We start from the raw sequence: 26,107 nt of genomic DNA, 5'->3' as shown, positions 1-26,107 counted from the left end.
TGCCTTGGTAGTGATAAATTCCCTTAGCATTTTTTTTTTGTCTGTGAAGCTCCCGATTTCCCCTTCAATTATGATTGATAGTCCTGATGAATAGAGCATTCTTGGATTCAGTCCTTTGCTTTGCATCACTTTATATACTTCCTTCCATCCCTTTTTACCCTGATGTGTTTCAGTTGAGAAGTCTTTTAATAATCTAATTGTAAATCCCTTGTAGCTAACTCTTTGTCTCTCTCTTGTAACCTTTAAAATTCTCTCTTTGTCAATGTTTGTCATATTTACGATGTGTCTTGGTGTGCGTCTTTTTGGGTTCTTCTTGTTTGGGACTTTCTGGGCTTGTGTGATTTTCTTTTTCCCCAAATCAGGGAAGTTTTGTGACATTTTTTCAGGTAGGTTTTCTAAGCCTTGCTCTTCTTGTTGCCATTCTTGCACCCCTATTATATGTATGTTGCTTTGTTTCATGTTGTCCCAAAGCTTCAATTGTAGTTCAGATTGGATATGTTTTGCTGCCCTGTCTTCTAATTTACTATTTTGGTCCTCTGCTTCTTCTAGTCCAGTGGTCACCAATCTTTTGGACTTCATGGACTACCAGTGGTACGTGGATCACCCTTTGGCAACTGCTGCTCCAAAGGTTTCCTTAAACCAGCTGTTGCTAAGCTTTTAGACCTCACAGACCACCAGTGGTTTGTGGACCACTGGTTGGCAATTGCTGTTCTAGTCTACTATTGAAACCTGCAATAGTGTTTTTTAGTGTTGCTATATCACTCTTTTTTTGCCTCTTGATTCTTACATAAGTTGTTAATTTTCTCATCTATCCAGTTTACGAGCTGTATGACCCTTAATTTGAATTCTTTTTCTGACAAATTGCATGCCTCTGTTTTATTTAGTTCATTTTCTTGTGATTTCCCTTTTTATTTACTTTTGCTCTCACTGAAGGATCTAGTCATCTAGTTACACTGGGCCTGTGACTGCTGCAACAGGCTTGGTGGTGGCTCACTTGTTCACCAGGTCTGGGGTTGATGTGTTGTGTTTGGCAGCAATTCGAGCAAATGCAGCTCTTGGGGTTGCTGCGTGAGCACTTAGGGTTGCTGTTTGGGGCTTGGCTGCTCATGCTTGTTTGCAGAACCCAGGGTTGCTGTGTCAGGCTTGGAGGTGGCTAGTATTGTTGTGGTATTTGGGGTTGCTGCATAAGGCTTTGGTGTTTGTATGCAGCCATGGAACCTAGGGTTGCCGTGTAAGGTTTGTCTATTTGCACAAGGATGGGAAACCAGGGGTTGCTGCATAAGGCCTGGATTTTGGTATAAGGCTTGATTGTTCATGCCCAGTCACAGAGCTTGGGGTTGCTACATAAGGCTTGGCTGTTCTCATGCAGATGGGGTGCCCAGTGTTACTGCATTAAGTTTGGCTTTTTGTGTGTGGTTGCAACCCCTGGGGCTAACTCATCTGGCCAGAAAGAGAGGAGCATGCTCCAGAACTCACAGGAGCCTGCAGCTGTGGAGGCTGTAGTCTTGGTGTTCATGGGTTCACAGCTGAGGCAGCAGATCCCTGTCCAGAGTGGCTGTAGGCTCCTGCATGGTGTCCAAGGGATCCCTGGCTGGGCTCCCAGTCATAGCAGCTCTCCCCTTTAGGATAGCATAGCTTCTGAAGCAGAGCTGGCTTCCCCAAGAGAGATTGCAGTGGGAGCAGAGGCTGCCTGGCTAGGGAACTTTGTCTGCCAGCCCCCAAAAGTCCTGTGGAAACTAACTGTCCCTCACTCTCATACACACCCTTTTCACTCACTCACACTCTCTCCCTCACTGCTATCCTGCCAGATATCTTCTTCCTTCTGGATTCATTTTAGGACACTTCATATAATATATACTGTGACTGGATGAAGGAGAGTCCCACTGTCCCTACCTACTATCCAGTGAAACCACCCAAGGAAATGGGCTTAGCAGAATCAGCAGAGAAGGAAGACTCTGATGAGTTTGACTCTAGTCTGGCAAGTTGAAGAGATGGGAGAGGTTTATGAATGGGAGACCCTTGTGGTCCACAACCACCTCTCCTCACAGAGTGGGGTGTAGGGACAGAGACAGGTGGGAAGTTTAAATGTGGCACTACACCTGTTAAAGTGTCCTAAGTTGAGCTCAGGAAGGACAGAAACTTCCCATGGACCAGAAAGGCAAAAGCTCTCTTGATCTTGATTTTCTTTTAAAATTCTTTTTTTTTTTTTTTAATATATTTTATTGATTTTTTTTTGACCCCTCCCTCCCTCCCACACATCCCCTCCCTCCCCAGAGTTTTGTGTCCATTGGTTGCACTTATATGCATGTATACAAGTCCTTCGGTTGATCTATTATCTCCCCCAGATCTTCCTCCCGTCCCCACTGTAACTTGACAGTCTACTTGTTGATATACTGTCTCTATATCTATCTTACGGTTCATCAGTTTATAATGTTCTTTATTATCCACAAATGAGTGAGGTCATGTGGTGTTTCTCTTTCATTGATTGGCTTATTTCACTCAGCATGATGTTCTCCAATTCCATCCAGGATGCTGCAAATGATGAGAAATCCTTCTTTTTTATGGCAGCATAGTATTCCATTGTGTAGATGTACCAAAGTTATTTGATCCAATCATCTGCTGACGGACACTTAGGCTGTTTCCAAATTCTGGCTATTGTAGATTGTGCTGCTATGAACATAGGGGTGCATATATCCTTTCTGATTGGTGTTTCTAGTTTCTTGGGATATATTCCTAGAAGTGGGATTATTGGGTCAAATGGGAGTTCCATTTTCAGTTTTTTGAGGAAACTCCACACTGTTCTCCACAGTGGTTGCACCAGTCTACATTCCCACCAGCAGTGCACGAGGGTTCCTTTTTCTCCGCAACCTCGCCAACACTTGTCGTTTGTTGTTTTGTTGATGTTGGCCATTCTGACAGGTGTGAGATGGTACCGCATTGTTGTTTTGATTTGCATCTCTCGGATAATTAGTGGCTTTGAGCATGTTTTCATGTGCCTTTTGGCCTTCCTTCTGTCTTCTTTTGAAAATATTCTATTTAGGTCCATTGCCCATTTCTTAATTGGATCATTCATCTTCCTTTTATTTAGTTGTATAAGCTGTTTGTAGATGTTGGAGATTAAACCTTTATCAGTGGTAACATTTGCAAATATGTTCTCCCACACAGTGGGCTTTCTTGTTGTTTTGTTGATGGTTTCTTTTGCTGTGCATAAGCTTTTTATTTTGATGTAGTCCCATTTGTTTATTTTCTCTTTAGCTTCCATTGCACTAGGGGTAGTATCAGTGAAGAAGTTTTTTTGGCATACGTCTGAGATTTTGTTGCCTGTGGATGCTTCAAGTATTTTTATGGTTTCCCGTCTGATGTTTAAGTCCTGTATCCATTTTGAGTTTATTTTTGTGTATGGTGTAAGTTGGTGATCTAGTTTCATTCTTTTGCATGTATCTGTCCAATTTTCCCAACACCATTTATTGAAGAGACTGTCTTGACTCCATTGTATATTAGTGCCTCCTTTGTCAAATATTAATTGAGCATAGTGATTTGGGTTGATATCTGGGTTCTCGATTCGATTCCATTGATCTATATGTCTGTTTTTGTGCCAGTACCAGGCTGTTTTGAGAACAGTGGCTTTGTAATACAGTTTGAAGTCTGGTATTGAGATACCTCCTACTTTACTCTTCTTTCTCAGGATTGCTGTGGCTATTCGGGGTCTTTTATTGTTCCAAATGAACTTTTGGAGAGTTCTTTCTAGGTCAGTGAAATATGCCGTTGGTATTTTAATGGGGAGTGCATTGAACTTATAGATTACTTTAGGAAGTATGGACATTTTGATGATGTTGATTCTACCAATCCATGAACATGGTATGTTCTTCCATCTGTCTACATCTTCCTCTATTTCTTTTTTCAGTGTCGTGTAGTTTTCTGCGTATAGGTCCTTTACTTCCTTAGTTAAGTTTATTCCTAGGTATCTTAATTTTTTTGGTGCGATGGTAAATGGAATTGCTTTTTTAGTCTCTGTTTCTATAAACTCACTGTTGGTGTATAGAAATGCCATAGATTTCTTGGTGTTAATTTTGTATCCTGCTACATTGCCAAATTCATTTATTAAGCCAATTAGTTTTTTAATGGAGTCTTTTGGGTTTTTTATATACAATATCATGTCGTCTGCAAATAAGGATAACTTTACTTCTTCTTTTCCAATTTGGATGCCTTTTATTTCCTCCTCTTGTCTAATTGCAATGGCTAGTACTTCCAGTACTATGTCAAAGAGGAGTGGCGATAGTGGGCATCCCTGTCTTGTTCCTGTTCTTAGAGGGAATGGTTTTAGTTTTTGCCCATTGAGTATGATGTTGGCTGTGGGTTTATCATATATAGCTTTTATTACGTTGAGGTATGATCCTTGTACTCCCACCTTGTTAAGAGTTTTTATCAGGAAAGGGTGTTGGATTTTATCAAATGCTTTTTCTGCAACAATTGATATGACTATATGATTTTTATCTTTCAACTTGTTTATGTGATGTATCACATTTATTGATTTGCGGATATTGTACCAACCTTGCATTCCTGGAATAAATCCTACTTGGTTATGGTGTATGATCTTTGTGATGCTCTGCTGGAGCCGATTTGCTAGAATTTTGTTGAGGATTTTGGCATCTATGTTCATGAGGGATATTGGCCTGTAATTCTCTTTCATTGAGTTGTCTTTATCGGGTTTTGGTATTAGAGTGATGCTGGCTTCATAGAAGGAGTTTGGAAGTGTTCCTTCCTCTTGAATTTTTTGGAATAGTCTGAGGAGGATAGGTTTTAGTTCTTCCTTGAATGTTTGGTAAAACTCTCCTGTGAAGCCATCTGGCCCTGGGCTTTTGTTTGCTGGAAGCTTTTTGATGACTGTTTCAATTTCTTCCCAAGTCACTGGTCTATTGAGATTTTTAGATTCTTCCTGATTGAGTTTTGGAAGTTTGTATTTTTCTAGGAATATGTCCATTTCCTCCAGGTTGTTCAGTTTGTTGGAATAGAGTTGTTCGTAGTATTTTGTAACAATCCGTTGTATTTTGGTGGGGTCTGTTGTTATTTCACCTCTTTCATTTCTGATTTTGTTTATTTGGGTCCTCTCTCTTTGTTTCTTGGTTAGCCTGGCTAGAGGTCCATCTATCTTGTTTATTCTTTCAAAGAACCAGCTCTTGGTTTTGTTGATCTTATGTATTGTTTTTTTGGTCTCTCTGTCGTTTATCTGTGCTCTGATTTTTGTTATTTCCTTCCTTCTGCTTACACTGGGTTTTTCTTGTTGCTCCTTTTCTAACTCTTTGAGTTGTAGAGTTAGATCATCTGTTACTATTTTTTCTAGTTTTTTGCAATAGGCTTGTAAGGATATGAGCTTCCCTCTCAAAACTGCTTTTGCTGTGTCCCAAAGATTTTGGATTGTTGTGCTTTCATTGTCATTTGTTTCCAGGATGTTTTTAATTTCTTCCTTGATTTCTCTGGTAACCCAGTCCTTGTTTAATAACATGCTGTTTAGTCTCCATGTGTTTGATTTCTTTGGATTATTTTTATTGTAGTTAATTTCCAGTTTTATGCCACTATGGTCTGAGAAGATACTTGATATGATTTCTATCTTCTTGAATTTGAAGAGACTTTGCCTATGTCCCAAAATGTGGTCTATCTTTGAGAATGTCCCATTTGCACTTGAGAAGAATGTATATTCTGTGGCTTTGGGGTGGAGTATCCTGAAGATGTCAATTAATTCCATCTGGTCTAGTGAGTCATTTAGGATTGATATTTCTTTGCTGATTTTTTGTTTAGATGATTTGTCGAAGGGTGACAGTGGGGTATTAAAATCTCCTACTATGATTGTATTGCTATTAATCTCTCCCTTAATGTCCTCCAGGAGTTTTTTAATGTATTTGGTTGCTCCTGTATTGGGTGCATATATATTTACCAGGGTTATTTCTTCTTGTTGGATTGTTCCCTTTAGTATTATGAAGTGGCCTTCATTATCTCTTGTTATGTCCTTCACTCTGAGATCTAATTTGTCAGATATAAGTATTGCTACCCCAGCTTTTTTTTCATTTCCATTTGCCTGGAAAACTTTTTTCCATCCCTTCACCCTCAGTCTGTGTGCATCTCTTTTTCTGAGGTGGGTTTCTTGTAGACAACAGATGTATGGGTCTTGTTTTCTTATCCAATCTGTTACCCTATGTCTTTTGATTGGAGCATTTAATCCATTTACATTTAAGGTTATTATTGATAGGTACTCATTTGACGCCATTTTTATTCTAAACCCGTGTTCCTTCTTTTCTTCTTATTTCTTTATTTTTACAGTAGACCCTTTAGCATTTCTTGCATTGCTGATTTGGTGGAGATAAATTCCTTCAGTCTTTTTTTGTCTGTGAAGCTCCTGATTTCCCCTTCAATTCTGATTGATAGCCTTGCTGGGTACAGTATTCTTGGATTCAGACCCTTCCTTTGCATGACTTTGTATATTTCATCCCATTCCCTTCTGGCCTGATAAGTTTCTGTTGAGAAATCAGTTGCTAGTCTGATGGTGGTTCCTTTGTATGTAACTTTCTGTCTCTCTCTGGCTGCTTTTAAGATTCTTACTTTGTCGTTGTTGTTTGCCAATTTAATTATAATGTGCCTTGGAGTCTGTCTTCTGGGATTCATTTTGCTTGGGACTCTGCGGGCATCTTGGATTTGTGTGGGTTTTTTCTTTTCTATTTCAGGAAAGTTTTCTGTCATTATTTCTTGAAATACTTTTTCCATGCCTACCTCAGTTTCCTTTCCTTCTGGAACCCCTATTATTCGAATATTATTTTGTTTTGTATTGTCCCAAAGCTCCCGTAGGCTCTCCTCCTGCTTTTTAATCTTTTTTTCTAGAAGTTGCTCTACTTGGGTATTTTTTTCCATCTTATCTTCTACCTCACTGATGCGGTCCTCTGCTTCATCTAGTCTACTCTTGATGCTTTCTATTGAGTTCTTCATGGTAGCGATGTCACTTTTCATTTCTTCTTGGTTCTTCTTCAGTTCCTCATGGCTCTTCTTCATTTCCTCATGGTTCTTTCTCATTTCTTCTTGGCTTTTGTCAAATTTCTCTTCCATTCTTTTTAGCCATGCTATGATCATTACTCTGAATTCTTGCTCTGGCAGGCTGCTTACCTCTGGCTCGTTTACTTCCTTTTCTGGTGATGCCTGCTTTTCTTTCACGTGCAGACTATGTTTTTGTCTCCCCATGGCCTCTCTTTTCAGGATGTCTGGTTATGTGGTATTCCTTCTCCTGCGTTGATTTTGAGGTACAAAATACAACACTACCAGGTACAACACAAGAGGCACTTAACAGGAATGTATTTACAATATTAATAACCTCTAATAAAGGTGACCACTAGAGAAAGGCAACTTAGGGGATAGGAGAGAAGGAATAAAGGTAAAAATAAAATAAAGAAAAATTAAAAAAAAATTAAATTAAAATTAAAAAAAAATTAAGTAAATTAAAAAAAAAAGAGGGATAAAGAGATAGAAAAAGAAGAAGAAGAAAAAAAGTAATGACAAAATGAAGTTGGAAAACAGGGAAAAAAAGAAGAGGGAGAGAGAGAGAGAGAAAGAGAGAGAAGAAGCAAACTAAAAGAGAAATGGGAAACAAACTATATATATGTGGAGAAAATTGCCATAGAAAAACCTCTGGACCCAGCCAATGCCAGTAACTATACTTTGAGATTAATACAAACTACAATATCCACTATTATTAAGTAAGGCTATGATATACAGAAGTAAAAGAAACAAACAAAAACAGAGGATTTAAAAAAAAATACAAAGCAACAATAACAATACAGGAATAAGCATAACAATTTCACTAAAAGGCATAAAAATTCACAATAATCAACCTTCACACATACAATGCGAAAAGGATAGAGGGGAGAATGGATTTTTTTTTTTTTTAACTAGTTAATATAGTGCAGAGATTGGTATTTATATACTTGGATCAGGGGTTGGAACTTAGGTCTATAAGTATAGTGAGAGCTCTAGCAGGGGATATACAGAGAGAATAGAGGAAAAACTAAAGCCGGAAAGGGATAGGATAAACTGTAGACTAAAGGGTAAAGTTTAGTAAGAGAGTGATAGTGTAAAGGTTGAGTTGAGATAGGGTTGAATGATGCTATAGTAGAGATTAAAATAGAATGAAGGTTACTCCCAATGTAAAATAATGAAAAAATAAAATGGTACTAGAGAGAGAAAAAAAAGAAAAGAAAAATAAATAAATAAAATTTTTTTTTAAAGAATTGCAAAATAGCAGTAGTAATAGTGATGATGGAGATTGAAAAATGTAATAATTGAAAAGGTAAAATCAAGTAAGGAAAAAAGAAAAAAAATTGTTTCTTAAGTAAAAGATATGAAAAATGAAAATTGAATAAAAGATGTAAAAAATGAAAATAAAATAAAGAATAGCAAAATTAGCATAAAAATGACCAGTACTGGTCACTCACTTCCTCAGTTAATGTATTTGGCACTTCTGATTCTCGGACCAGACAGTCTTGCAGTTCCCAGCTTTCCACTGCACCTCAGTTTTGTAAGATAATCCTTAATTTTTAGTAGACTATATCTTAGTTATTTGTGTCCATTTATTTTTGATTAATTAAAAGACAAAAAAAAGAAAGAGAAAAAAAAAAAAAAAAAAAAAGGGCAGTTTGTAATTCAGCTCTTAGGTGTCAGTGTTTCCGGTTTGACCTCCCAGTCTTTTTGGTTGCTCCGGCCTTCTTTCTCTATGGCTCTAGCTGGCAGGGTGCCAGCTGGCTCCCAGACTATGTCTTCTGGCTCTGATCCCTTGTTTCCAGGGAGGCACTCTCTCCCTGCAAATTCCCCGGATATGCCCAACTAGGCTGTCCTTCCCTAGTATTCTGAAGCTAGGGGGTGAAGGGGATCAGGCATCAAGGTGTCCAGATGTTCCGCCCTTGGCGGGACAGCCGCGATTCTTAACACTGTCCCGTGTCCCCTGGCTTTTTTTTTTAAATAAAAAAAAAATTCCCGCTTCTGGGGAAGCTTATGCCAAACCCAGCACTAGATGTCGCTGCAGCCTTCTTAGGGCTCAGCTTTGCGGGCGCTCCATGGAGGCGGGGCCGGAACTCCCCGGCTACCGTGGCTACCGGCGCCAAGGGACCGCGATCTCTCAGGCTTTCCCCGCAAACTCTGACCTTTCCGTGGGTGACCGAAGAACTCCTTTGAATCCACGCGCCAGCGCCAACTCGGGCGTCTCAGCTACTGGATGGACCTCTCTGCTGTGGGCTTTCCAGGCCTCAAAGAAGCCACTCCTTTCTCACAGCGCCGCCGCCGCCGCTGCCGCTGCCGCCGCGGCCGCCGCTGTGGCAGTGCTGGCCACCCGGCTGGAAATCCTGTCCAGCGGATCGCTCCCTAGCTTCCTTGAAACCTCTGCTGCCCCTCAGCTGCCAATCAACCCTCCCTGAGCGACTCAGATGTTACTTTTATCCGTTCTGGGACCAGAGTCAGAACAAGTCCGACTGTTCAGTCGCCATCTTCGTCTTTTAAAATTCTTTATTGTTTAAATTATTACATATGTCTTCTTTCCCTCCATTGATATCTCCCCCTTGATCTTGATTTTTAATAGGAATACAGACCTTAAAAGCAGGGTTTCATGTTTTAAAAAGAAAAAAAAAGTAAAAATATATACTATGACCTTGACCTACAATTCTAGTCTCTTTCCCTGACCTTTAGAAGAAATTTCTAGTATGAATTGAAAGGACATTTTCCAAAATACATTCTAAAATATGGAGATAAAACTTGTTAATTAATTTATTTGTTTTAAAAATATATATTTTATTGATTATTTACAGAGAGGAAGGGAGAGAGATAGAGAGTTAGAAACATCAATGAGAGAGAGTCATCGATCAGCTGCCTCTTGCACATCCCCTACCGGGGATGTGCCCGCAACCAAGTTACATGCCCTTGACTAGAATTGAACCAGGGACCTTTCAGTCCACAGGATGACGCTCTATCCACTGAGCCAAACTGGACTCAGCAAAACTTGTTAATTTATTTAAAAATGTTTAAATTATAGAAATTTTAGAAAGACTAAGTCTCTGGCTCCTATCTCAGTATTTTAGTAATAGTATCTATAATAATATAAGCGTAATATGCTAATTAGACCAGACAGCCATATGACCTTCTGGACAAAGCTGGGACTGCGAGGGCCAAGCCCCTTGCACAAATTTTATGCATGGGGCCTCTAGGCTAAGTGACTGACCATATGTCTGTCCAACCATTTGATTGACCAGCCAGCCAGTACATATGACGTTCACTGGAAAGCCTATATAATAAAGAGGTAATATGTAAATTAACCACCACTCCAACACATAAGATGTCTCCCCCGCCCCCCATGGACACAAGATGGCCTCCACAAGATGGCTGGCAGGGGAGGGCAGTTGCAGGAGATCAGGCCAGCAGGGAAGGGCAGTGGTGGGTAATCAGGTCATCAGGGGAGAGCAATTGGGAGGGACCAGGCCTGTAAGGGAGGGCAGTTGGAGGGAACCAGGCCTGCAGAGAAGGGCAGTTGGGAGCAATCGGACAGGTAGGGGAGCAGTTAGGTGTCAATCAGACTGGCAGGGGAGTGATTAGGGGTAATCAGGCTGGCAGACAGAAGCGGCTATGGGCTATCAGGCAGGCAGACAGGCAATCAGGCGAGCTTTGGGAGCCAGCAGTCCTGGATTGTGAGAGGGCAGTCGGACATCCCTTGAGGGGTCCCAGATTGGAGAGGCTGTAGGCTGAGCTGAGGGACACATATCTCCATGTGAATTTCGTGCACTGGACCTCTAGTTTAAAAATAAACGTTTACTTGTAGATGTGTGATCCATATGAAACTCGCTGGCACTAGTCGCAAATGGTGTTTCGATCTGTCATTGTTGATCATGAATTTGGTTGTTTTTGTTGACATTCTGAAGCTGAAATAAAGCAGTGTCACTGACAGAATATGTCTGAAGATCAACTATTGGCACAATTCTCCCTGTCTGACATTAGCCTCACATTTAAATTAATTTGAAGACAGTTTCTCATGATGCCAGCATTTGCAATGACTATTAATAAATCACAAGGAGAAACTCAAACCAGACAAACTGTGAATCCTATAGTATCAAGAATTTACTCATTTATTCAATGACAATCATGTCATCATCTTCTGGAACATCATCATAACAATCCAATTCCTGAATTTCCTGGTGAATTTCTTGTGACTCCATTTCTTTCAGAATCAGTGGACCAAATTTCATGTTTAGCAATAGCATTCTGAGACAGAGCCTAGGGGGAGGTTTTATTTTCGGGGGATGCCTTATATTTCACTCAGAAGGAAACCTGTAAGTAGGTCTTATTTTCGGAGGATGTCTTATTTTCGGGGAAACACAGTAATTATATTCCTACCTGAACCTGTTTTCGGACATGGTCAATTATTTGTTGCTTTCTCTTGAGTTCAAAGAGTGTGTGATGTTAAAGTTGTAAATACTTCATCACAAGGGAAATTAGTCAAGCACTCTAAAAGTGTTTTTACTCTTAATGTGGTATACAGGAAAATATTAGAGCAAGTTTAATCAACTTATCAGACATTGTTTTTATCAATGTTGTTTTTATATCATGTTTTTGTTTTTTTCATATTATGTCTTTCTTGTTATATCATGTTATTGTTTATTTATTAATCAATTTATATATTATTTTTATATACATTTTACTAATTTTCTTTCATCTCTGACACTTCTATTATAGAGAAAGAGTGAATAGCAAGCAACATTAAAATATTTCTTGTAATTAATTTTCTTTCAATGTGCACAAATCTATGTACTGATCCCACTAGTTTTAACATAATTGATTTTGCTTTATGAAATGGCTTCTCAAGCATTTTTTTTTGTTTACAATGCTATATGTTGACAATCAGTAAGTAAAATCAAAACAAGACTCACAAAGGAAATGCAGGAATGCTTTGAAAAGTTAGGAGGAAATGCTAAGATTACTATTGAGTGAATGATGTATTTGTTTTAAGTTAGGGAATATTTTTTAGATTTTAAAAATTAAGTCCCTAACATCAATTCAATATAATATTGTAAAGAAATATAGTTTTTATTTTTTAAATTTAACTATTTTTATCTGCTTGCAAAAATGAACTAAAAACATTTCTGGAATTCTTACACTAAATTATTCCTATTTTCTCTTTAGCAAAATGATCAACTTATCTGAACCAGATACAATTGATGAAAGAGCCATTAATAAGAAAAAGCTCACCCCTTTCACTGTTTCTGTAAGTATTTATACAATAAAGTGTAAAATGGAAGTCTTTTATTTTTTTAAATATATTTTTATTCATTTCAGAGAGGCAGGGGGGAGAGATAGAAACATCAATGATGACAGAGAATTACTGACCGGCAACCTCCTGCATGGACCCTACTTGGAATCAAGCCCACAACCTGGTCATGTGCCCTTGACCAGAATTGAACCTGGGACCTTTCAGTCCACAGGCTGACACTTTATCCACTGAGCCAAACCGGCTAGGGCTGGAAGGCCTTTCTTAATGGATGTTTGGACCCAAGTAAAACCTATGACTTAATATAATTTCAGTTTCATATAAAAACTAGGTTTTTATTAAATAAAAATTTAGCTGCATTTTGTATCAATGAAATTCTTTATTTAATGTAATAGTATTCAAGTTATAATTATTGTTATTTTTATTAATTAATATTTGCTGGGTGCTGGTGTTTTTATTGGTTGGTTGGGGAGGAAGTGCATAGTTTTATCACTTCACAAAATTTTAAACTATTTAATAAAATATATATTTTTGCTAGAGGCCTGTTGCATGAAGATTCGTGAATAGGCTTCCTTTCCCTGGCTACCCACACTGGTTTTCCTCCAGCACCCAGGACCCAGGCCTTTGCTCTGGTCAGAGTCTCCAATTTGGTCAGTTGGAGACTTTGCTCCGGCCAGGGCCTTCAGTGTTTGGAGCCTTCAGTCTTCTCCTCTCTGGCCAGAATGCCTGAAGCTCCCACCTCCCTCTACTATCCCCCACACAGCAGGCGTCCAACCCTGCCTGGCTACTGCACCTGCATATGTAAATTAACCATCATATTTATTGTGTTAATTTGCATACTCGCTCCTGATTGGCAGGTGGGTATCACAGAGGTATGGTTAATTTGCATATATCTCTTTTGTTCTTGTAGATTGATTTTAGAGAGGAAGGGAGAGGGAGATAGAAACATCAATGATGAGAGAGAATCACTGATTGGCTGCCTCCTACACACCTTACACTGGGGATCGAGCTTGTAACCTGGGCACGTGCTCTGATGGGGAGGAATCGGTAACCTCCTGGTTCATAGGTTAATGCTCAACCACTGAGTTATGCCAGCTGGGCTTTAGCTATTCTTTTTGTACTAAACTATTCTGTAGTCAGCTTGCCTATTCACATATTGTTAAAGTTCAGGAATTTATAGTTACCACACTTTTCTATCAAAATGTCTAGATCAGTGCGTGGATATCAATATTTATCAAGTATTAACTAGGTACTACTCACTCTTCTAAACATACTACATGAATTATCCCTTTGACTCCTTTCCACAGCTTTAAAATAAGATACTATGATTTTAAATAGAATGAGACTGTGTCATTGAGAGGGTCCACAGTGTCCAAGTCAGGGTCTGGCCCCAATGGTCTGGCTCCAAAACCCAGCCTTTTCATCCCAGTGCCATACTGCTTCTCATATGGTGGGAGCAGCAGCAACTATTTCATGTGTGATTCACAACTGCAGCTGTGAGCTAATGCTGAGCTGTTTCCTTCTTTTTTTTTTTTTTTTTTTTTTAATATATTTTATTGATTTTACACAGAGAGGAATTGAGAGGGATAGAGAGCTAGAAACGTCAATGAGAGAGAAACATCAACCAGCTGCCTCTTGCACCCCCCCACCTGGGGATGTGCCCGCAACCAAGGTACGTGCCCTTGATCGGAATCGAACCCGGGACCTTTCAGTCCGCAGGCCGACACTCTATCCACTGAGCCAAACCGGTTTCGGCTGTTTCCTTCTTTTTTTGTTGGCAAGTACAATCCTTGATTTTGCTGAAATTGTTAAGTCTCTCCTATAAGGAAACTATGACCTTAGGGCAGTGGCAAATGGTTAATTCCAGACTATCCAAGGATTACTCTCATTTCTGGTCATCCTTGAGAATTATAGAGTAAGATGTTGACCAATGTAACTTTTTGTCCCCCCCTGCAATACTGTTGTATATCCCTAGCAGATGCTACTATTCTTTAAAAAAGCCCATTTCTGATTATAATTGCCAGATTGTGGGGGTTTTTTGTTTTGTTTTTGTTTTCATCTTGTGTCAGGATGCTTCATCTAATATCTATGATTGTTGAAAACATTCATTTATGTCTTATTTCTAGAATATATGTCACACAATTTTTTTATGGCACTGAATCTGAAATTCAGCATTTCTTACTGTTGTATAAATTTATTTCATTTTACTTTTAATATTTATATGCTGTGTACTCAAGAAAATAAAGAAAAAAATATTCTGTAACTATTTTTCAATAGCCACAGGATGGTTCCAAGGAGCTAAGTCCTTTACAGTTTTATTTTTAGAGAGTGCATTCTTCTAATAAGAGTATGTGAAATAGTCTAGATCTCAAAGATGCTTGAAAGAGTGGGCTAATGTAAAATGAGAAAAGACACGACTCTGGGAAGGTGCAAAGTATTAATGTGGATATTAAATTTGTTTTGTTTATTCAGTAATTTTAGAGCTCTAGAAATAGGTCTGCTAGAAAATTACCAGTTTTTCACAAAACTTTATCCCAAAGAGGTGTAATTCATTTGTAAAAGATTGTAAAGATAGTGATAATACAGTTTTTTTTTTAACACTTTATGATGATAGAATTATATAGTATCATGATGTTTAGAAAAAGAGAGATAAAAAAGTATGAAAATGATATACCATAACTATAAAAGCAAGGAAAAGGGACACATCAGGTGGTTAATAGCAAGACTCATTGTTTTTAATCTTAGAGAATTTCTTCTACTCAGTCTACTTCTGAGCTGCATTTTCTTATCATTATTGAAAGAAAAGTGAATTATATAAATAAGACGGAAAAGCAGATTAGTGATTTAAGGATACAAAAATAAGGAAATTAACAAGAGTTGGTATGGGAAATTGAAATCCAGTAAAATAATATACTCACATACATATAGAGATATATCCTTTATACTTACTAGTATACATATGTACAAATGTACACATAAAAAATATGACCTTAATTTTACTTTACATATAGTTAAAGTAGGAAATTATAGAGCCCATTTGGACATTTCAAATGAAGTAAAAGTGATGATATATAAAATTATGAAATCTGAGTAACAAATCATGCCTTTATTTTTATTGGCCCAATAATTGTCTAGTACACCCCTCTCAAAATTATTAACTAAAGTGAACTCATATGGAATTGGAAGTTAGTGAAAAATGAAAATTTGCAAAGTGGAATGAATGAGAAGAATTTCATTACCTAGTAGGTGTACCCGGCCACGCCTTGCTGTGGCTCAGTCTGGTTAAATGAAAAAGAAAGAAAAAAGAAAGTGCACATTTCTAATATGTTTAATTTCACAATGTTTGTGTGTATACAATATTTTTTGTTGTTCCATTGTCTGTGCAGATATAGAGATTATCTGGTTTGCCGACTCTAGAGCATGCAACATATAAATTGTCCATGTGAGAAGCAATCTGTGTCTAGATCTAAACCGCACAATTCTAAAAATTGGCCCCGAGCTTTACCATGCCAGCCTGATTGATGTCTAACTGCTCCCCTGCCAACCTGTTTGTCCCCAACTTCCCGTCTCTGCTGGCCTGGTCACCCCTAACTGCACTCCCCTGTAGGGTTGATTACCCCCAACTGCCCTCCCTTGCAGGCCTGGTCCCTCCCAACTGTCCTTCCCTGCTGGCCATCTTGTGGTGGCCATCTTGTGTCCACATAGGGCCAGGATCTTTGACCACATGGGGGCAGCCATATTGTTTGTTGGGGTGATGGTCAATCTGCATATTATTCTGTTATTAGATAGGATAGAGGCCTGATGCTTGGGTGGGGACCAGCTGGTTTGCCCTGAAGGATATCCTGGATCAGGGTGGGGTTCCCTTGGGGCATGGGGCAGCCTGGGCGAGGGGCCTATGGTGGTTTGCAGGCCAGCCTCACCCCCTGGCGACCCAAGCAGGCCCTCACAGAGAGCAGACACCATGGCCTGCAGTGGCATGAAGCAAGCAAGTCTGCAGAGAGCAGAGAACCACGGGGAGCCAGCCTAAGCCATCAGTAGGACATCCCCTGAGGGCTCCCAGATTAGAGAGGGTGCAGGTTGGGCTGAGGGACCCCTCCTCACCCTGCATGAATTTTGTGTACTGGGCCCCTAGTCCTATATAATAAAAGGCTAATGAGCAAATTGTCCCCTCCACCAGGAATTTGACCTGTAGGCAAGCTGGCCAGTTGCCCATAACCCCTCCCCCTGGCCAGGCTGGCCGGACACCCCTTCCCCCCATGCACAAATTCATGCACTGGGCCTCATACACACACACACACACACACACACACACACACACACACACACTCTGAGTGGCCAGATTATTATGTGTTCAGAGATCATAATAATCTGGCCACTCAGTGTATATAGATATGATATACATAATAATAAACATCTATACTAATAAATGCCTAGGTGGCCCTCACACGATTCCCTCATGTCATCACAAGATGTCCACCCCCATGTAACAAGATGTCTGCACTCACGTTGTCACAGATTGCCACCACAAGATGGCCACCACAAGATGGCCGGCAGGGGAAGGCAATTATGGGCAATTAGGCCGGCAGGGGGAGGAAGTTTGAGGTGAACAGGCCAGCAGAGGAGGGCAGTTGGGGGCAATCAGGCTGGCAGGGAGGGCAGTTGGGGGGTGACCAGATGTGAAGGGGAGGGCACTTGGGGGTGATCAGGTTGGCAGGAGAGTGGTTAGGGGGTGGTCAGGTTGGCAGGCAGAAGCGGTTAGGGGTAATCAGGCAGGCAGGCAAGTTGTTAGGAGCCAGCAGTCCCAGATTGTGAATCGGACATCCCTCAAGGGGTCTCAGATTGGAGAGGGTGCAGGCCCCATCAGTGCATGAGTTTGTGCACCAGGCATCTAGTGTAAGTATATAATACTAGAGGCCCAGTGCACAAATTTGTGCACTGGTAGGTCCTTCTCCCTGGCCTGTGTCCTCTTGCAATCAAGGACCCCTCTGGGGATGTCAGACTGCTGGTTTCAGCCAGGTCCCCGAAGAGAGGCTGAGAGAGCCCACCAGTGCACGAATTCATGCTCTGGGCCTCTAGTATGCATATAAGATCTTTGATTAATCTCTTTCTGCCCTTCCCTCTCCATCGTCCCTCTGAGATTCATCAGTCTGTTCCATGTTTCTATGACTGTGGTTTCCGCTTCTGCATTCAGCATGTGCCCTCTGGTGGTCAATGTTTGTAATAGCTACAGGTTGAATGGTTGCTTGGGCTTTTATATATATAGATGTCACAGAATGCTAAGAAGTAAAATCAGGCCCTGACCAGTTTGGCTCAGTGGATAGAGTGTTGGTCTCCAGACTGAAGGGTCCCAGGTTCTATTCTGGTCAAGGTCATGTACGTTGGTTGTGGGCACATCCCCAGTAGGAGGTGTGCAGGAGACAGCTGATCAATGGTTTTCTCTCATCGATGTTTATAACTCTCTATCACTCTCCCTTCCTCTCTGTAAAAAAAATCAATAAAATAATATATATTTTTAAAATCAAGAATAATGAGTGCTAGCAGAGGTGTGGTGATGCTTGCTATTTTGTATAGGATAATGAGAGAAGGCCATTAAGTGCAACATCAAAGGACCTGCAGTTATTTGGGGGAAGTATGTTCCAGGCAGAGGGAATAGCTAGTTCAGAGGTCCTATATAGTGAGTGAGAAAACATAGTAGGAATGATAGGGAACTTGAATGGTTTTCTAGTGAGGAAACACCATCACGTTTCTATTTCACTAAGATCATTGATGCAAAACAGTGGACACAAGACACTGGGGGGTGAGGGCACATATGGGAGTGAGATGGGGCAGAGAGAATGGGAAAATATGTACATGTGTAATACCTTAATTTAAAAAAAGGAAAAAAAGAGAGAATATAATGTTGGATTTATGATGACAATGGCTTCATTGTAATGGGCACTGGTCAGAACTCATCAGGAATATTGTGTTATTTTTGATGCCATATTTTAAGCGGATATTGTCAGATGAAGAAAATTTGATACTGAAGAAATACCACATTCAAAGAATTGGGGATGTTTAACCAGAACAAGAGAAGTCGTGATGAGACATTGTAACTAGGGTGACCATATGTTTGGGTTCACCAGGGTCATTCCCTGTTTATTTCTGTTTCTCAGTTTCCCATCTGGCTTAGCATATGTCCCATATAGGTTATTTTCACATTTTGAGAAAGAAATATTTTTTAAATGCTTTGGTATTAGAACATTTTTATAGCTCTCCCAATATACTAAACCCTAACATTAAAATAATAAACACAAATTTTTAAAATTATAATTTAAAAATTATTTTGGTATTATCTTTTACTTTAAAAATTGTTCCCATTTTGGATAGTAAATTATATAGTTATCTAATAACTGTCTCACTGTTTAAAGGATTCTCTTATTAAGCTATTTACTTTTTTATACAGAACTGCTTTTATGTAGTTCACAGGAGATGATTTTTGATTAATTAGTGCACATTGTAAGAAGTTGAATTGCAGCTCAATCTGAACTTCATGATGTATCAATAGTAGGATCTCACCTCTGGGAAAATTCAAGGGAAAATTCAAAGTCATCAAGGAAATTGATGACTGCTTGCATGCCATGAATTTAAAAATATCACATCACACCTACCATCAATAATGTAGGATGTGGAGGAAAAGGATCCCAAGTACACTGCTGGTGGGAATTCAGGCTGGTACAACCACTATAGAAAACAGTGTGGATTTCCCTCAAAAAATTAAAAATGGAGCTCCATTTGACCCAGTTATCTCACTTTTAGGAATATATCCTAAGAAGCCTGAAACACCAATTAGAAAGAATATATGCATGCCTATGTTCATAGCAACATTATGTACAATAGCTAAGATCTGGAAACAGCCCAAGTGCCCCTCAGTAGATGAGTGGATAAAACTGCTGTGGTACATTGATACAATGGAATACTATGCAACTATAAAAAGAAGTATCTATTACCCTTTATGACACCACATAAAGGGACCTGGGATGATTATGCTAAGTGAAATAAGCCAATCAGAGAAAGACAAATATGATCTCCCTTTATGTGGAATCTAATGAACAAAATAAACTTACAAACAAAATAGATCCAGAAACATGGAAGCATGCAACAGACTGATGAATCTCAGAGAAAGTGGGGTGGCAGGAAGAGATTTAACCAAGGAATTTAGAGGCATATATGCATAACCGATGAACACAGACAATAGTGTGGTGAAGCCTGGGGAGGAGATGAAAGTGGGGAGGAGGGGGTCAATGCGGAAAAAAGGGACATCTGTAATACTTTTAACAATAAAGATAAATTTTAAAAAAAGATCATTGATGCACAGTATTGTGGAAGATGGGTTATAGATAGTTTGAGATGGGTATGAGGAAGGAACTAAGAAACCTGAAGAAAGGCACTGACCATTTCCACAGGTATTTAGAAGGTGGAATTAACAGATATCGGTGACTAGATATGGTAAGCAAGGAAGAACAAGGATTCTGCTCATATATTTTTTTAAAATATATTTTATTGATTTTTTTTTACAGAGAGAAAGAGAGAGGGATAGAGAGTTAGAAACATCGATGAGAGAGAATCATCGATCAGCTGCCTCTTGCACACCCCCTACTGGATATGTCCGCAACCAAGATATATGCCCTTCACCAGAATCGAACCCGGAACCTTTCAGTCTGCTCTATCCACTGAGCCAAACCGGTTTCGGCTGCTCATATTTCTGACTTAGGAAGAAAGAATGCAAGAATGAATGTTGGTCCTATCAACCAAGATAGGAAATAAAGAAAAAACAGTTTTAATAAATAGAGGAAGACCAAGGAAGCATGGCAGGAAAATTGCTTCAGTTTTGGACATACTGAGTTTGAGATATTTGACCTAACCAAGTGAGTGTATAGGTATAGAGTTTAGAGTGGGAACTGGGAGAAAGTGTGGGCTGAAGATATGGATTTGAAAGTCATTGGCATATAGAGGTAATAGTTAAAACCATTGAAATTTTCTTTTGAATAGTGGTGTTTTGCTATTTAAATATTATGTTTAAAAATCTGAAATTTCACAGTTATTTGTTTCTTATTTAACTTCTTAACTTGTTGATAAAACTTTAGAAAGTACTTCCTCATTGGGTATTTTTCTTTGTGTCAATTCAGGAAAATTTAAACCTAGCCCTGAATTCTGCCTCAGCCATTGGATGTACAGTGGTTAATATTGGTGCACAGGATCTCAAAGAAGGAAAACCTCACTTGGTCTTGGGACTTCTTTGGCAGATCATCAAAGTTGGTCTTTTTGCTGATATTGAGATTTCCAGGAATGAAGGTATGATCATAAAATTTATTTACTTTTCATTTACGTACACTTACTGCAAGAAGAATTTATATTTCTGTGTTTTCCTCTTAGCTCTGATTGCATTGCTAAATGAAGGTGAGGAACTAGAAGAGCTGATGAAGCTTTCTCCAGAGGAGTTATTGTTGCGATGGGTGAACTACCATTTGACCAATGCAGGATGGCATACCATCAACAACTTTAGCCAAGACATTAAGGTTTATATTTTAATTTTCAAATTTGTAACATAAAGTAAGGACGCAGAAAGTAAAAACAAAAGAGTTATAGACTTGCCTGGCAAGTGTGTCTCAGTGGTTGAATGTCAACCTATGAAGCAGGAGGTCACAGTTCCATTCCCTGTAGGGCACATGCCTGAGTTGTGAGCTCCATTCCTAGTAGAGGACACTCAGGAAGCAACCTCTCAATGATTCTCTCTCATCATTGATGTTTCTATTTTTCTCTCTCTAGAGCCTTTCCTCTTGAAAGCAATAAAAATGTATTTTTTTTTCATTAAGGTATTATATGTGTACATATCTTACCATTGCCCCCATCCATCCCATTCCCATATATGCCCTCACCCCCCAGATTTTGCATCTGTTGGTTATGCTGATATGACTGTATAAAGTCCTTTGGTTGATCTCTTATCTCCCCCACATCTCCCTAACCTTCCCACTATGATTTGAGTCTGTTTCATGCTTTATTGTTTCTGTATCTATATTTTTATTTATCAGTTTATAATGTTCTTTATTATCCATAAATGAGTGAGATCATGAGGTATTTTTCTTTCATTGACTGGCTTATTTCACTCAGCATAATGTTCTCCAATTCCATCCAGGTTGCTGCAAATGATAAGAATACCTTCTTTTTTATGGCAGCATAGTATTCCATTGTGTAGATGTACCATGGTTTTCTGATCCAATCATCTGCTCATGGGCACCTAGGCTGTTTCCAAATCTTAGCTATTATAAATTGTGCTGCTATGAACATAGGAATGCATATATCCTTTCTGATTGGTGTTTCTAGTTTCTTAGGATATAGTCCTAGGAGTGGGATTACTGGGTTAAATGCGAGTTCCATTTTCAGCTTTTTGAGGAAACTCCATACTTTTCTCCACAGTGGCTGGATCAGTCTGCATTCCCACCAGCAGTGCACAAGGGTTCCTTTTTCTCAGCATCCTCACCAACACCTGTTGTTTGTTGATTTGTTGATGATAGCCATTCTGACAGGTGTGAGATGGTACCACATTGTTGTTTTCATTTGTATCTCTCAGATAATTAGTGACCTTGAGCATGTTTTCATGTGTCTCTTAGCCTTCCTTCTGTCTTTAGAAAATATTCTGTTTTGGTCCATTGCTCACTTTTTTTTTTTTAATCTCTATCAAATGTGGTTTTTATTCAACTGACAAGCACTTTTCTACAGCTGCACTTGTGGAACATCACATGGCAAAAACAGGAGGGTTTTTTTCCTCTAGACTTTTTTTTTCTTTTTTTAACCCTTATTAAAAATGAGGTTGGTCCTAAAAATATAGAAAGAAATAAATTTAAATTCACAAAAAAACTGTACATTATCAAAAAGTCACTAAAACACCACATTTGGTTATATAAAAAGTCAAGTCCCTTTTGATGTAAAGGGAACGTGGAAACTTGTAGATGTTGATGGTGTGGTTTCTTCCTGTTACCAGACTGATGGGGGAGGGGAAACACAGGAGTAGGGAGTAATTTTGTTTTTTTTTAACCTGCCTTCCCTACCAAATACTCTTATTTATCAAGAGAAAATCCACCTAGCTCAAGGGGCAGTGAAGAGGAGGAAAGAAAAGTGAGAAATGGCCCCTTTGATCATGCCCTCCCCTCCCCCACAGCCCCCACATTTCAAATGGAGGCTGGGACTCCACCCCACGTAAAAGAGAGATGGAGCTGGGAGAGGAACACAAAGTAGGAACAACAGAGGTTTCACTCTCCTGTCCACCTTGCCTCCAACAATAAGATTACTCTAACACATTTTATACCGGGGAAAACTGCTATGGGGAAGAAGAAGAGCCCCAACTATAACAGTTTCAAACATTTGACTAACACAAAGTTTTGTTACAGCACAGTTATTTAGATAAAATATAAATATTTATGCATAATATAAAGTCAATTCAAATATTCTTCAATCCACCTCTTATTTTTTTAAAAATCTCGAATAAAATTAAAGGTTTTGAGGTTTATCTGACAGAAAAGGCGACTTTAGAAATAGGCTATGGGGGAGAAGGGGCATAAAGGAATCAGAAAGGGCTGCCACGAGACCTACACTGCCCCCACCCCCCACCCGTGGCTATTCAGTGCTGCCAGAAGTACAAGGAATGCTCCACCCCACCTGGCACCCTCTCCCAAAGGAACATTTCCTGGGTGCCTTAGCGCTCTGCTTGGGCTGCCAGCAGCCACCTCCCCAGTGCAAGTACCTGTAATTTCTGATGGGAGGGGCTCTGCTGAGCAGGAAAGCAGGGGGCTGGGCCCCATGGCTACAGCTGAGAGCTTGCAGCTTTCCTCTCACATGTTGGGACTCAGCTTGAACACAGTCACATGGAGGACAGCGGTGGACCCCAACCCCTCCTCCTCCTCTTATTGCTCCAGGTTCTCCACTGCAGGGAAGGGTCCTGGGGGAGGGAGGAGATAGGGAAGGAAAGCACAACTAAACCCCCAGAAGCTCATGGGATTAGGGAAAATCCAGTTCTACCCCTCTCCCTGCAAAAGCTTAAGACTCAACGCTACTGAAAGGAGAGGGAGTTCCTGCTGAAAGATTGCAGTTTAGAGGCTGGAACAGAAATGACTGGGAGAGAGAGAAGAGTCACAGCCTTGTACCCAGAAAAACTGTTCCTGTGGTTTCCCAAAGACAAAAATACGATGGTGTGAAACAATGGGAAAGATGGGAATAAAAACAGATAGCTGAGGAAATTGAATGGATGCCTTCAATACAGGGGCACAATTAACAGTGTTCTCTCTCTCTCTCTCTCTCTCTCTCTCTCTCTCTCTCTCTCTCTCTCTCTCTCTCACACACACACACACAGACACACGTGTGCGTGTGCACACACACACCTCAGGCCAGTAGATTGCTACCTGGCGTCCATCTTGGGGTGCGCCCAAACTCCATTGCTCACTTTTTTATTGGATCATTTATCTTCCTTTTATCAAGTTGTATAAGTTGCCTGTAGATGTTGGAGATTCAACCTTTATCAGTGATAACATTTGCAAATATGTTTTCCCATGCAGTGGGCTTTCTTATTGTTTTGTTGATGGTTTCTTTTGCTGTAAAAAAGCTTTTTATTTTGATGTAGTCCCATTTGTTTATTTACTCTTATTTGCTCTAGGAGCAGTATCAGTGAAGAACTTCTTTTGGCATATGTCTGAAATTTTGCTGCCTGTGGATTCCTCTAGTATTTTTATGGTTTCCCATCCTGTGTTAAGTTCTGGATCCATTTTGAGTTTATTTTTGTGTATGGTGTAAGTTGGTGATCTGGTTTCATTTTTTTTTTTTTTTTGCATGTATCTGTCCAATTTTCCCAACACCATTATTAAAGAGACTGTCTTGACTCCATTGTATGTTCATGCCTCCTTTGTCAAATATTAATCGAGCATAGTGGCTTGGGTCGATATCTGGATTCTCTATACCAGTGTTTCCCAAACTTTTGACATATGTGTACCCCTTCTATAATTTTCGTAATGCTGAGTACCCCTCGTACTCATGAGAACATAGAATTAGGCGCAGCTAAGCACGATGCAGTGCATATTCCCAGCAAACTCCAGTGCAATGCGTACCCCCACCAAAGCATACCCTGGGGGTATGCGTACCATACTTTGGGAAACACTGCTCTATACTATTCCATTGATCAATTATGTTCTTGTGCCAGTATCATACTGTTTTGAGAACAATGGCTTTGTAATACAGCTTGAAATCTTGTATTGAGATCCCTCGTATTTTATTCTTCTTTATCAGGATTGCTGTGGATATTCGGGGTCTTTTTTTATTCCAGATGCATTTTTGGAGAGTCATTTTTAGGTCTGTGAAATATGCTGTTGGTGTTTTAATAGGGAGTGCATTGAATTTATAGATTGCTTTGGGTAGTATGGACATTTTGATGATGTTGATTCTACCAATCCATGAACATGGTATGTACTTCCATCTGTTTAAATCTTCCTCTATCTCTTTTTTCAGTGTCCTGTTGTTTTCTGTGAATAGGTCTTTTACATTCTTAGTTAAGTTTATTCCTAGGTATCTTAATTGGTGTGATAGTAAATGGGATTGCTTTTTAAGTCTCTCTTTCTGTAAGTTCACTATTGGTATATAGCAAGGCCATAGATTTCTTGGTGTTAATTTTGTATCCTGCTACATGGCTGAATTTATTTATTAAGTCTATTAGGTTTTTTTTTTTAATGGATTCTTTCTGGTTTTTTTTTTTTTAATGTACAATATCATGTCATTTTCAAATAAGGACAGCTTTACTTCTTCTTTTGCAATTTGGATGCCTTTTATTTCTTCTTGTCTAATTGCAATGGCTAATATTTCCAGTATTACATCAAACAGGAGAGGTGAGTGTGGGCATCCTTGTCTTGTTCCTGTTCTTAGGGGAAATGGTTTTAGATTTTTCCCATTGAATCTGATGTTAGCTGTGGGTTTATCATATATAGCTTTTATTATGTTGAGGTATTATCCTTCTATTCTGACCTTGTTGAGAGTTTTTATCAGGAAAGGTTGTTAGATTTTGTCAAATGCTTTTTCTGCATTATTGATATGACTATGTGATTTTTATCTCTCAATATATGTGATATATCACATGTATTGATTTGCAGATGTTGTATCATCCTTGCATTCCTGGGATAAATCCTACTTGGTCATGGTGTATGATCTTTGTGAAGTTCTGCTGGAGCCGATTTGCTAGAATTTTGTTGAGGATTTTGGCATCTATATTCATGAGGGATAATGGTCTATAATTCTCTTTCATTGTGTTGTCTTTATCTGGTTTTGGTATTAGGGTGATGCTGGCTTCATAAAAGGAGCTTGGAAGTGTTCCTTCCTCTTGAATTTTTAGGAATAGTCTGAGGAGGATAGGTTTTAGTTCTTCCTTGAATGTTTGGTAAAAGTCTCCTGTGAAGCCATTTGGCCCTGGGCTTTTGTTTGCTGGCAGCTTTTTTTTTTTTTTTTTTTTTTTTTTAATTCTTGGTATCAGTGAGCCTTATATACAATAATAGGCACCTGATTTTTTAAAGAGTCACTGTGGAGCAAAAAGAGTAGGTAATTACTAATATCAGGTTTTTTTATTTTATTTTTTTATTTTATTGATTTTTTTTTTTTTGCCCTGCACCCTCCCGCTCATATGTACCCTTCCTCCCCAGAGTTGTATGTCCATTGGTTGTCCTTATATGCATGTATACAAGTCCTTCAGTTGATCTATTATCTCCCCCAGATCTCCCTCCCCTCCCCACTGTAATTTGACAGTCTGCTTATTGCTTTACT

The 26,107-nt window shown here is 39.3% G+C and overlaps 1 protein-coding gene across 5 annotated transcripts in view; it reads left to right on the top strand.

Moving 5' to 3' along the window:
* Nucleotides 1–26,107, top strand: part of PLS1 (plastin 1) — a 227,717-nt gene that overhangs the window by 102,506 nt on the left and 99,104 nt on the right. For all 5 annotated transcript variants that reach the window (XM_084872460.1, XM_084872464.1, XM_084872463.1 and 2 more), the window contains 3 exons: nt 12,196–12,277; nt 20,446–20,611; nt 20,693–20,835. In XM_084872460.1, coding sequence (XP_084728586.1) covers nt 12,196–12,277; nt 20,446–20,611; nt 20,693–20,835 — 391 coding nt within the window. The remainder of the gene's footprint in view (nt 1–12,195; nt 12,278–20,445; nt 20,612–20,692; nt 20,836–26,107) is intronic.

This window comes from Pipistrellus hanaki (assembly GCF_964339955.1).
Source record: "Pipistrellus hanaki genome assembly, chromosome: 2".
NCBI classification, from domain to species: domain Eukaryota; kingdom Metazoa; phylum Chordata; class Mammalia; order Chiroptera; family Vespertilionidae; genus Pipistrellus; species Pipistrellus hanaki.
The sequence above is the reverse complement of the archived record's forward strand: the minus strand, read 5'-3'. Positions and strand labels throughout refer to the sequence as shown.